At 45.8% G+C, this 13,219-nt stretch overlaps 1 protein-coding gene across 2 annotated transcripts in view; it reads left to right on the plus strand.

The window, feature by feature from the left end:
- crybg2 (crystallin beta-gamma domain containing 2) overlaps positions 1-12,650 on the plus strand; it is a 28,914-nt gene extending 16,264 nt beyond the window's left edge. For both annotated transcript variants that reach the window (XM_028036187.1, XM_028036188.1), the window contains 18 exons: positions 2,493-2,540; positions 3,777-3,895; positions 4,524-4,731; positions 5,420-5,559; positions 5,639-5,765; positions 5,835-5,870; positions 5,961-6,100; positions 6,181-6,307; positions 7,154-7,308; positions 7,380-7,506; positions 7,578-7,610; positions 8,194-8,306; positions 8,884-9,013; positions 9,085-9,224; positions 9,695-9,818; positions 10,494-10,652; positions 10,744-10,903; positions 12,146-12,650. In XM_028036187.1, the coding sequence (XP_027891988.1) occupies positions 2,493-2,540; positions 3,777-3,895; positions 4,524-4,731; positions 5,420-5,559; positions 5,639-5,765; positions 5,835-5,870; positions 5,961-6,100; positions 6,181-6,307; positions 7,154-7,308; positions 7,380-7,506; positions 7,578-7,610; positions 8,194-8,306; positions 8,884-9,013; positions 9,085-9,224; positions 9,695-9,818; positions 10,494-10,652; positions 10,744-10,903; positions 12,146-12,234 (2,175 nt within the window). In that variant the 3' untranslated portion in view covers positions 12,235-12,650. The remainder of the gene's footprint in view (positions 1-2,492; positions 2,541-3,776; positions 3,896-4,523; positions 4,732-5,419; positions 5,560-5,638; positions 5,766-5,834; positions 5,871-5,960; positions 6,101-6,180; positions 6,308-7,153; positions 7,309-7,379; positions 7,507-7,577; positions 7,611-8,193; positions 8,307-8,883; positions 9,014-9,084; positions 9,225-9,694; positions 9,819-10,493; positions 10,653-10,743; positions 10,904-12,145) is intronic.
- Positions 12,651-13,219: the final 569 nt, after the last annotated feature.

Genomic DNA, 13,219 nt, shown 5'->3' on the forward strand with positions numbered 1-13,219 from the left:
AATGTAAAAACAGGTTCCAGAAACGGCTGCAGCTTGATCCAAACTTCTTCACTCCGAGCAACTCAGATGTAATTAGGCAGCTGAAGGTGTGTCTGCGTGTGGCGCACACGTCTGCACACGTCTGGGGCCAGGAAGGAACCTTCTGATCCAAAAATCATTTAACAGACAGTAATGATTACCCACCCTGACTGGAGATGTGTAGTTTCACTGCAACACAACCTGAGCAGAACCTGCCCTCGGGTCAGACTAGAACTGCTCTGCAGTTGGACTCAGACAGGAGGGAGGTTCTGCTCCGTGGTTGATGGATGATCTATTCATAAAGCAGCATGTTACTGTAAAACTCTGTCAAGTCCCCAAACAAGCATAAAAATTCAGGTTGTATGTTTTTCATATTTCCCATCAGCCACTTGAACTTCAGGATGACAGCCATTTTTCAAGATGGCTGACCTTTTTGAGCCTTTGAACCAATTATTGCCATAAAATGTCACCCATTTTCATAATTTGGAGGAACTTTATGTCACATTATGTTTTCCTGCTTTGGTCATCCTGTTCATACAACTTTAAAGTAATAATATGTAGCACAATCAGAAACTAAAGACTTTTCTGTTGGTGAATCTCCCCACAGTCGTCAACTGGAAGGACATGAAGACTCGTGTCTTAATGGTTAGCCTTAACATCCACTAACTTTTTTTTTTTTCTCCAAAGAGTTTTTGCGGCGCTAGCGGCTCGTATCTTTTCGACAGTAGGCAGATAGGAAGGAGGGTGAGGAGAGGGGTTACATGCGGTAACGGTCGTCGGGACCGGGAGCCAAACCCGCGACGTCCGCGACGAGGACCAAAGCCTCCAAACGTGGGGCGTGCTAACCCGCTGCGCCACCACAGCACGCCCCCTAACTTTTTTTTTATGCATTTAGTGATTTAGCATTAGCTTCTGCTATTTTTCTATGTGATTAGAAAAATAATCACATCCCTAGTTTAGGGACTGGGAACCAGTGTGGGTTCCCAGTCACATTCATTTTTTTATGTGCTTAGTGTTAGCTTCTGCTAATTTATTTAATGCATTTTGCATTAGCTTCCAGTCATTTTTATGTTCAGCAGTGTATTGTTGGTTTCTGCTGTCTAGCTGTGCCCTTCACCATATCAAACATACATTCTCCATTATAACCATGGTGGCCATTTTGAAAAATGCCCACCAGAAGAAAAAAAACTCTGTGGTTCAAAATATGTAGGCTATAATTTGACATCAGACACATTCATCTAATTTGTGATTTCAGAGCAAAAATTAATTTTCCAAATCAACCCTAGTTGGCATGCAAAATGTAAATATGGTTCCTATGGGTCCAATTGTACATAACTTGATGCCCAAAGTATTCATCAGTAATAAATGTTTGTAAATGTAGTGAAATAGTAAATTCTCCTTGTGGACCATCTTGAACTTTTCACTGACTAACGTTTTTTGTTTAAAAAACAAAAAGTAAAAATCAAACCTTGTGGGAACGTCTGTGCCACTTTGGGTTCTTGTCTCCACATGTGAAAGATTTTGCTGAAATATTCAATTATCTGCACTCTATTATATGAAGACACTGGGAGGTTGCAGCGACATCGTTTTTATGAATGCTCTGAGGTCCCCGATGTGCAGCATGCAGCAGTGAAAGGCCGATATCAGAATGTAAAGCAGCTGCTGGGATCCTGCAGAGCGTTTCGTGCTTCAGGTCTAGATAAATATTGTCAGAGTCGTCCACACCCGCAGCAGCTATCTGCCTGATCCTGCAGAGACGCAGCCGCACCTCTCCTTCACATTCATCCTCTGCTCTGCTCTGCGAGGTGGAAGACGAGGTGACAGGGAGAGAATTCCTCTGAACCACGTGTCTTCATCACACCTCCGTTCGCCTAGTTCTGCAGAAGCAGCACTTTCTCTGGCCGCAGGCGGGAATAGTGCAGCTTCGCTATGCTGGTTTCAGCTCTGAAGCTGCTGCGCCGTTCCTCTGGACCCGGTCAGAATCCGAACCAGAAGCAGGTTGTGTAGTTTGGGTCCTGACGAGCGAGCCGTGAGACCGAGGAATGTGGAGGGAACTGCTCCATTGTCTGACCGTCTGTCAGTCAGCAGCTGAGATCCGGTTTTTCTACCAACATCAGCAAGTTGATTCTGATGGACGGCTCGGTCCAGGAAGCAGCTTTACAGCTTCACTTCCACTTCATGCATGAGCAGGAACGTGTTGAGCATGAAACCAGAGGAACCTCAGAGGCTGACAGATGAAAATGTCTCAGCCTCTTCAGATTAATCCAGATGAAGTCAGAGCAGCGAGAGTTGATACGGGAGCCGGGCCTCCGGGTCCGAAACCCAATCCCAATGACACCGGACCCTCTCACCTGAACAAACTGGACCCAGAAACACTCCTGCTGCTCCAGCTGAGCCTTAGGAACCTTCTTCCAGGCTCAGGCGGTTCGGCTCAAACTGATGATTGATCCTGAAATGTTTCTGTTTGTCTGCAGCTCACCAAGGAGAAGGAACACGGGAAGCTGAACCCGCGACCAGGAAAGGTGAGTTCCACCAGTTAGTCCAAATTGTTAGACTGGTTACAGAACAATAAAATGGTAAAGCTGATTGACAGGAAGAAAGTCAGTGGAAGGAAGACCTTCTCTGTCCCGTTCAGACTTTATCCACTAAAGAGAGACAAAATCTGCGACCAGTTCAGGCTCCCAGTCACTGAACCAGTTCAGGTTCTTTATCCAACCATCCAGCTGCTGGTTTGTGGTCTAGTTAAAGACCTTGCCTCATTATGGCCTCAGGTTGTACCCCTGGCAGTGCAGCAGGCCCACAGTATGATGCTGCCACCACCATGCTCCACAGCTGGTGCGGTGTAGTTAAAGGAACAGAGTGAGCTTCTCGTCTCCTCTGGACGCGTTTCTTCAGGCTGCAGAAGTTTATCTGAATCTCTGGATGGTTTATGGCTCTGTTTTTAATTTATGACCCAGATTATTACAATGACGTCTGGAAACGTGGAATAAACTCGACCCAAGGTCAATCCTGATCAGAACGGTGAAGACAAGATGGCCGCTTCGCAGATTCTGACTCCAGAAAACCTCCAGATAAAAACCATCAAATGTTTTCCCTGCAGACCTTTAGCTTCAGTCAGACTTTCCCACCAGGTGGAGGTGTTGGGTGGGAGGCGGGTCTTCATCAGAAGAACTGGTTCAACCAAATCATCTTCATCTGAAAACCACAGCGCTCGCAGAGCCGGGACCTGTTTCTGTTATTAAAGCATCAGGCCTGCTGGAGCATGCTGGAGCATGCTGCTGCCGCTGCGACGCAGGCTGCTGCAGCTGAACACCAGCACAGCTGCTTCCCACCGAGTCACTTTAACTGACTCTGCTAAATAGAAGATCACATTCAGCAGCAGGTTCATGACTTCATCACGGCTACAGGACGATGATCCAAGGAACACCAGCAAGTCGGCCTTTAAATCGGCAGAAATAAAGGATCTGGAGTGGCCTAGTCAAAGTCAGGACCTAAATCTGAGTGAGATGCTGACCTTCAACCCTCCAATGTGTGAATTAAATCAATTCAGCAATGCAGACCGGGTCAAAGGTCATCCAGGGTGACGTTAGAGAATCACTACCAGTTATCGGCAGCGGGTCGGGGATGAATACTTTTCAGGTTCTTCGTGTTTGATATTAAAGTTTTTGTCTTTTCCCAGCGCTGACGGGTCTCATTATGCCAGATCAGAACCGTCTCTGGAATATCAATGTCAGTGACCTCTGACCTCCTCTCAACAGATTTACATCTTCGACCGGCCGGGAATGTGCGGCCGCAGGATGGAGATCCGCGGAGACGTCATGGACGCCACGTCCTGGGAGCTGCAGGACACTATCTCCATCAGGGTGGTCCGAGGAGGGTAAGCCGCCGCACACGGGTCCAAACGGGTTCGAACGGGTCCGACATGGGTCCAGACGTAGAGACATTTATTTGTTAACAGAAATATTTATTGATTGATTCAGTCTTGGATGAAACAGCTCTGCATCAGTTCAGGCGTCTGGGGGATGAAACTGAGGAGATTCGATTATTTCTCAGATTTTACTCGAACATCTCTTGGTTCTGAATCTATAACATTAATCTGTAATATTCTGTCATATCCAGGTCGGTATGGCGTCTGGTAATCCCAGGTGGTTCAGACAGTTTATCTGGAAGATCAGGTTGACAGTCATAAAGATGATTGGCTATAATTAAACACCATCAAGCTGCTGGTCTTCCTCATTCCGGCGCCTCGTTTGGCTCCTGATTCACAAACTTCGTGCCGTGTAAACATGGAGGACGCGCCACGCCTCGTTTCTCCTGAACTGTGGGTGTGGAGCGTCCCATGTCACTCAGCCAGGGGATTGTTCGATCCAACCCGACCTGTCACACTTCATTTTTACTCCGCCAGTTCACAGCTGATCGCTCGTTGATCCTGGAGTGACAACTGACATGTTAACCTTTGACCTCAGACATGCAGCACGTTCTAACAGCTGGCTGCTCTCCTGCAGGTGGGTTCTCTATGAAAAGCCTGACTTTAAAGGGGAGAAGATCGCCCTGGACGAGGGAGACGTGGAGCTCACCTGTCCCTTTAGCCCACTTGAGGAGGCGCTGCAGAACGGACAGGAAGAGGAGAAGAAGAACGGAGAAATGGAGGAGCAGAGCGAGGAGAAACCGACCCAGAAGTTCATCATCGGATCGATTCGCAGAGCGGTCAGGGTGAGACGGCTTCACTTCTCCTTCCAACACACAGACACGGAGGGGTGATGCTGTGGGCTGGGAGGACAGGCTGACTTAGAGCGCCATCTGCTGGTCATCAGGCTAAAGCTGAGCAGATAGCTGGAACATCTTCCTTTCAGACCTGTGAGGTGAGCAGCAGGGAGCTTTTATTCCCGTTTGTCCTCCTGCCGTCAGTCTGAGCTGCAGATGATCTTCATCCTTCAGTTTAAACAGAGGAAGAGGAGGAAGAGTAGGTCTGTGAGCTTCTGGTCTGATAACTCCAGTTAGTCTAGGAGCAGAACATCAGACCTGGCCCCGGCTGTGACATGTTCTAGCACCATCTAGTGGCCCCATTGAGAACCTGCAGCCTGCAGATTTAAAGGAACTGTGACCGTCTGAACTATTGAGCTGATCGATTTGGAAGAGGATTATTTTTGTTTCACTAGGAATAAAAAAAATATTTAATCTCAGAATTACAAGTTTTCATGTCAGAATGGGAAAAAAAAATTGGAAAGCAGTTTTCATCAACCCGGTTCTACTAGAACCTTCTCAGACATTTTCCTACCTGTGGAAGGAAGGAGAAAACACTCTCCATCTTCTCTGACATCTATCAGACTTTGTTCATCTTCTCTAATCTCTGTGGGACATTCAGTGACCTCTGCGGGATCTGCTTTGTGTGTCTCCTCAGGACTACAGCGTTCCAGAGATCTGTCTCTTCCCAGAGGAGAACGCGGAGGGGAAGAAGGTGGTTTTCCGGGACACGGCGGAGGACGCCAGGATCTTCGGGTTTCCCATCAAAGCCAACTCCATCATCGTGAACGCCGGGCTGTGAGTGAGCCGCCCTGAGAGGACAGGTGGGTTTCTGTCTTGTGACGGGTTCTGACCCAGATGTTGTTCCGCTCCTCAGCTGGCTGGTCTTTGCTCAGCCCTTCTTCCAGGGCGTCCCCCGCATCCTGGAGGTGGGGGGCTACTCTAACCCTGCGGCCTGGGGGGTGGAGCAGCCCTACGTGGGCTCAGTGCATCCCCTCAAAGTGGTGAGTACTCCTGCTGAAGCCCGGCCTTGTGCTGCTGACGGTGATAATCTGAGCTCGGTTCTGTGACAGGGAGAACCTCGGGTGGAGAACATGAGCGAACCCAAGGTGAGAACCTGCAGCAGCGTCTGGTTAGATCCTGCAGCTTCCAGCTAGCCGGCGTCCTGACTGTCCCCGTCGGTCCCCCTCTGTCCTCAGATGGTGATCTACGAGAAGCCGTACTTCTCTGGGAAGTCCAGGACCATCTCTTCCAACATGAGGGACTTCATGAGCCGGACGGACCGCCAGCAGAACCTCTTCATGGCCAGCCTGGGCTCCCTGAAGGTCCTGGGAGGAATGTGAGTGAAGCGCTGATGGAACGTGGCAAGATCTGACCCCAAACCAGTCTGACCAGCTCTGTCCGCCTCTGCCGCTCCAGCTGGGTGGGATACGAGAAGGAGGGTTTCCGCGGTCACCAGTACCTGCTGGAGGAGGGCGAGTACCACGACTGGAGGGTGTGGGGGGCCTGCGACTCCGAGCTGCGCTCCGTCAGGATCATCCGGGCGGTAGGTCCATGTTTCCCATGTCTGCATTACAGATGTAAGTTATCGACTAATGAGTTCATCTAAAGTTTAACAATCTTACCGGTCAACTAATGACTAATTGATAAGTGACCATTTCCTTTAATTTTAACATAATTTTGTGTGAATTGTATTAAGCAGTTACTGAATAAACAGAGAATTGTGATTTTTTTTTTCACATGATTAAACCTAAACGTATTTAAAATATAACAACACAGGAACCTCTTGAGTTGCTGAGTAGAAATATAAAAAGGATAAAATAATTGTACTGCCCGTGGTCGATCTTGAGTTAAAACTTTTCCCCATGAAGTGCATTAACTTACAACAGCCCTAAAAATTAGCCTTGCTTATTGATGTTACATTTTTTCCATCAGGTTTACATTTTTTCCAGTTATCTCCTCCTCTTTTCTGTCTGCCTTCATAGCAAATGAGTCGTTTCTGATGGAGTTGCTGACGCGGCGCCGCTGGATGATATTGCAGTGAAACATCAGGATGTTGTTCAGAGTTTATATTTCAAAACAGAATTGGATAAAAACTATTTTCCACTCCTTTTCTCTTTCCCCTTCTGGTGTGGCTGCCATCTTTGTTTCTGTATTAACTGGCTCGGCTTTAGAATGGCCAGCAGCTCCTCCTGCTGGATGGAGGCAAAATTACAACACTGAGAAAAAGCGTGTAAGCAGATATTATTATTTGAATGGAACTGATTAGGTTTATACTATAAAAAACAACTAATCTTGATTACTTGATTGCTTGCATCCCTGGTTTCTATACGGTCGGCCATCTTAACATCTGTGTAGGAAGAGCTGCTCAGAATCCACTTCCTGTTTCCAGGACCTGGCGGACCCGGTGATGGTGATGTTCGAGCAGCCTGAGGAGGAGCAGGGTGTGACGGAGGAGAAGACCTTCGAGGTGACGGAGGCCATCCCTGACGTAGAGCTCTTCGACTATAAAACCTCCACCCGCTCTATCCACGTCCTCAGCGGAGCGTAGGTTCTTCTGCGGCTCCAGGCGCCGAACTCGGCCGTCACCTGACTCGCCTGACTCTCTGACCCCCCAGGTGGATCGCCTACTCCCATGTGGACTTCTCAGGGAACCAATACATCCTGGAGAAAGGCTTCTACAACAACTGTGCTGACTGGGGCTCCCAGGACACCCGGGTCTGCTCGGTCCAGCCCATCTTACCGGTGAGAACCAGTCCAGCGACCCGGGTCGCTCACAGTGCTGCTGGTCTCACTCGTATGTCGTTGTGTTTCAGGCTCCAGCTGAATCCTCCGGCCCCAGAGACGAGGTGAGTGGTGGACGACATCCATCTTCGGATCAGAACCGGGATGAGTCGCGTGTTTATGGCAGTTTTATCTCCATTTCACGAATGGATTGGTGTTAAAAGACATATTGGGAAGTAAATAAACTAAATATTTAGCTCCAACCTAAGTATTTAGTTGGGGATTGTAAAGTAAATATTTAGTTAGTAAGTTGATTATCTGGGTTCAAACTACATATTTAATTTTCAAACTAAATATGTAGTCCTAAATTACATCTTTAATTAGCTTAGAGCTAAATATTGAGCTAAAATGTAAATTCACAGATAACCAGAAGTGGACTACCAAAATAAAAGCTGTTTCCTGGAAACTCGTTGTAGAGTTAGATTGCTCTATGCGACCAACTTTGTCAGTTCAAATATGAAAAGATGGAACTTTCCTCTGTGGAAATATTAATGAACTAAGCTACACATTTTCAACACAAACAAGCCTTAAAATCCTGATTTATTTTATATTTTAGTGTTCGGGCAATCTGCTCCTTTTTACAGCAACTTTCTGCTTCTTCACTCATTTCAGACTTTACAGGACCTAATCGATTCTCCTCTCCTCCAGATCATCCTCTACTCTGAACCAGACTTCCGGGGTGAATGCCTTGTGTTTCACCACAGCCAGGGGGCGCTGTCAGAGAAATTCCTCACCGGGTCATGTCGAGTGGTGAGAGGAAGGTGAGAAAGACAACAGTTAACCGGAGTATCGAGTTCAGGCCGCTGGTTCATCCCAGAGAATGAACTGGAAAAGCTAAAATTACATTTTAATAGACTAATCAATCTAAAGAGTGAAGAGCTGCAGACTCAGTGTTTCCCTCTTAAAGGGCCAGTATCATAATCTTTCAATTGTTCCCTCATCAAAAACAAACTCACTCAGCTCCTTCAGACTAGCCAGCAGCATTTAGCATTTAGCAAACTCCTGCTGAGCTTGTTATAGTATCTGCTGCTCAGAGTGACACTGGTAAAACGTTGTTAAAGGGTTAATAGAGGAGACTTTCTGGAGGCGGAGCTTCAGAAAGAGCAGGAGCTTTTAAAGAGACATATGCCCAATTAAATTACAAATTAAATTCTTTCAAGTCATATTCAATATACAGCAATTTTATAACAGCTGAATTTAACATTCAAAATGTTAAATTCGGCACCGAATGTGCTATAAAACGGCACCTTGTGCCTGGAAAACATAATACTGACCTTTAAAGTTCCCATTGACTGACAGTCAGTGGGAACAGCATCAAGGTGTCTCTCTGTCTTCCAGCTGGGTCCTCTGTGAGAACAAGCAGTTCTCTGGGAACATGTATGTCCTATCTGAGGAGGACTATCCCAGTCTGACCAGTATGGGCTGCCCCTCCAGCTGCTCGGTGCTCTCCATCAAGCTGGTGCCGATGGTGAGGAGCGTCTCCCGGTTAGAACCCGGCGCTCTGCCGGTCGTCCCGGTAACGTCCTCCTGTGTGTGCAGACGCTGTCGGTGCCGTCCGTGTCTCTGTTCGGACTCGAAGGTCTGGAGGGCCGGGAGATCACCACCGAGTCGGAGGTCACCAGTCTGGTCCAGGACGGCTTCAACGACCACATCCTGTCGGTCCGGGTCAACAGCGGCTGGTCAGTGTGTCGCAGTGTGTGTGTCGCTGTGTGTGTGTGTCGCTGTGTGTGTGCGCCACAGTGTGTGTATGTGTTGCAGTGTGGGGGTGTGTCGGGGTGTGTGTGTGTGTCGGGGTGTGTGTGTGTGGGCACCGCAGTGTGTGTGTCGGGGTGTGTGTGTGTCGCAGTGTGTGTGTGTGTCGGGGTGTGTGTGTGTGTGGGCACCGCAGTGTGTGTGTTGCAGTGTGTGTGTGTGTCGGGGTGTGTGTGTGTCGCAGTGTGTGTGTGGGTCGGGGTGTGTGTGTGTCGGGGTGTGTGTGTGTCGGGGTGTGTGTGTGTCGCGGTGTGTGTGTGCCGCAGTGTGTGTGTGGGTCGGGGTGTGTGTGGGTCGGGGTGTGTGTGTGTCGGGGTGTGTGTGTGTCGGGGTGTGTGTGTGTCGCAGTGTGTGTGTGTGTCATGCAGATCTAACCGGGTCTCTTTTTGTTGTGTAGTTGGGTTTTGTGTGAGCATAGCAACTACAGGGGGCGCCAGTTCCTCCTGGAGCCGATAGAAATCACCAACTGGCCCAAGTTCAGCTCCCTGGACCGGATCGGGTCCATGTACCCCATCAGACAGGTCAGCCCACCTCAACTCACTTTGCTTTTCATTTCTAAAAACCGCTTTCATCAAACTGGAGAAACGTCTCTGCTTTTCACTAATAAACTGAATTTTTCACTAATTTACTATCATTAAACCCAAAAATGACCTTAACTTGCGTCTTATGGCAAACTGTTTTAACATAAAATGAGCTTCACCACACATACATTCCAGATATCTGATACTGGTTTATCATTAGACGTAGTAGTAAATTAAATTAAATCTAAATACAATCTGATTGGTATAAATGACATCAGATTTACCATTAAGTTGTAGTGGGGCTTTAAGTCAAGACATCTATAAAAATGACTAACTGAAACATATATTTCAGATAACAATTAAATTATGATTAGTAATAAAGCAGATTTAAGATATCTTGCTTTTTGTTCTGGCCATTCATGATTCCAATTCTAGATATCCTGAATGTCTTTCTAGACACGATGTCTATAAAATTCAGTTGGTGCAAATTAAATTGCAGATGTCTTGAAATCAAATAATGTCAGTCAGATATTTTCAATTACTATGAAGGATAGTCAAAATGTACTTGTCATTTTTAAATATCTGGACCGTAATTACAGATAGTCAGACAAAACAGATTTTATGTTAAATCGGCTTGCCATACTCGTCTCATACCTGCACGTGTTCCTCCTGCAGAAGCGTCACTTTTTCCGAGTGAAGAACAAGGAGAGCGGTCACTTCCTGTCGGTGCAGGGCGGGGTGGAGGAGCTGAAGTCGGGTCGGGTGGTGGCGGCGGCGGAGGTGGAGCCGCCGAGCGACATCTGGTTCTACCAGGAGGGACGGATTAAAAACAAGGTGAGCGTCCTGCAGGCTCGCAAACATCGTAGATTAGATCTGTTACCTGATTTAAGACGTTCCTGAAGTCTGAACTCTGCCTCTGCTGCAGCTCTCTCCCTCCATGTGTCTGCAAGTGATGGGCAGCGTGGAACCGGCAGCCAAGGTGGTTCTGTGGAACGAGAGCCGGCAGCCGATCCAGAACTGGTCGGCGAAGATGCAGGGTCCGATCGGCAGCCTGACGTTCCCTGGAATGGTGCTGGACGTTAAAGGTGAGGCAGGAAGAGTCGGCGCTACGCAGAGCGGGTAGCAACTCGTTACATTTACTCACATTTTGAAAAAGTTACTTTTAGGAGTATTTTTACTACGCTGTACCTTTACTTGAATAATTTCATTATGAAGTATTTCTGCTCTTGAGTAAAATTTCTGGATTTTCTATCCACTGAATGAAAAACAAACATGTTTTAACCAAAAATCCACCAGACAGACGCTGGCAGTTATTGTTCAAGTTTCATCACTTTTTATTGAAAGAATTTAAAAATTTTCTTTTGCCTGATTTAGTTATTTTTTTACTTATGTGAATTATTGTCATTTTGGTCCCTAAAATACCAAAATTTCCACTTAACTATATATTTTGGTCTGTCTGATGATGTAATGTTTAAATATTAAATTATTGATAATTTGATCAGTCACTTGAATAGACTTTTTACAAAATACTTTTTTACTCTTTCTTGGAGTAATTTCTTGGACGGCTGCCCTTTACTTGAGTAAAAACACGTTCAAGTATCGCTACTCTTACTTGAGTGAAATCTTTTTGTACCTCCTCTGGATCTACGGATCCAATGTCAGAGAAAGTTATTGATCGGTTTGACCAATAATTAATTTTATTTATTGCATTTTCAAACAGAAGTCTGTCTCTTTTGATGTTTCAGGTTAAGTTTGGAATAGTTTTATTTTATATCAGTCTTCAATGTAATTCAACATAAACTACTCATGGGCCAAAACTTGAATTAAATTAATTAATCATTAATTACGATAATGATATGGTTTGCAACTTATATTGTAAGTTAATTTACTATATAAGGCCATAAAAATGTAGTAATTATTGAGAAAGTGGCAGATTGTTTTCCTCTTCTTGCCCTTTTTCCACTCGTGTGCCACTCGAGTGTTTGTGAATTAAGGATGAAACTTGTTAAATCTAGTGAATAAACTGATTAGTTTCCAGAATAATATGATTATTATAAAGCCTCAGTATTTTGCCATCTTGCATCAGAAGTTTTCAGGTTTGAATGTCTGAGGATCAGAGACCTTTAGTGAAAACTGGGAACCTGTACTGCAGCCTGAAAAGGTGCTGCAGGTCTGGCTGGAAGTGATGAGACGTTATTCATCTGATGTGATGAAATGTTTTCACGCTGCCAGGCGTTAAAACCTCCAGCTGGTTTGTCTTCATGTTTCCACCTCGGAGCGTTTGTCCCTCCTCGTCTTCAGCTCTGCTGTCTGTTCTCTCTCTGCAGGCGGCAGAACGTACGATAAGGAGCATGTGGTGGTGATGCCGGAGAACGACGAGAGGCCGAGTCAGCAGTGGGAGATCCAGCTGCTGTAGCCGGAAACCTGCTGCGCCTTTCTGGAGCTGCACGTTCTCCTGAATGCACGGTGACCGGCGGACCGAATCTGAAACGGTTGACAGGCAGCAGGAGGTTCTGTTACCAAAGATACTCCCGACGTTCTGGTTGTGGTTCTACTGAGATCCTGTAAATGTTCTGCCTGGATCGCTACACATCGACCAGCAGAACAGGAATGTTGGCTCTCAGTATGTTTATATGTACATGTGTGTGGACGACGCTGCGGCCGGGTTCTTCCCATGTTATTAGCCTCCTACTGTTACATTAACCTGCTTCAGCTCTGTTAATATTTGAAATGAAATGCATTCAGTTGGAAGATGTTGTACACCAGGGAAGGGTTTTAAAATGTTCAATAAACAATAAAGCGACTGTTGTTTTGTCAGTTGGTTCTGAAGGAGAGATCATCTGTCTGACTGACTTCCTGGAAAATTTAATTGAAATAGCATGATGGGTTGTGGGTTAATGTAGTCTGCATTTAGGTTAAAATATCCCGGACAAGCCCCCATTTTTTTCTTTGAGTCGCAAAATAAATTGCAACCTCGTCACTTTAAGAGGACATGAAACTCAAAAGACTTTCTTGTGCAAATAATGGATTAACAATAGTGACTAATAGAAATCCTTCTGCACATCTGAACCTGTCAACACCAGCCTTTAAACTCTGGGGAGATATTTGTAAAGTTAAGTTATTTAGCCTGTTAAAAAAATTAAAAGGGGCTTCATTGTTTCACTATGTTATTCATCCACAAATAAAATATTTAGCTAAACTAAATAGCTAACAAGCTAAAAATATAGTTGAGATAAATATTTAACATATCAACTAAATATTTAACTAGCAAACATTTCAAACTGATTATTTAGCTGCAAGCTAAGTATTTAGCTAGCAAGTTAAATATTTATATCCGAACTAAATATTTTACTTTATTTCTGAGTGATAAAGAAATATTCACGTTATTTTTTCCCACACAG

The sequence above is a fragment of the Xiphophorus couchianus genome, chromosome 13 (assembly GCF_001444195.1).
Source record: "Xiphophorus couchianus chromosome 13, X_couchianus-1.0, whole genome shotgun sequence".
Taxonomy (NCBI): Eukaryota; Metazoa; Chordata; class Actinopteri; order Cyprinodontiformes; family Poeciliidae; genus Xiphophorus; species Xiphophorus couchianus.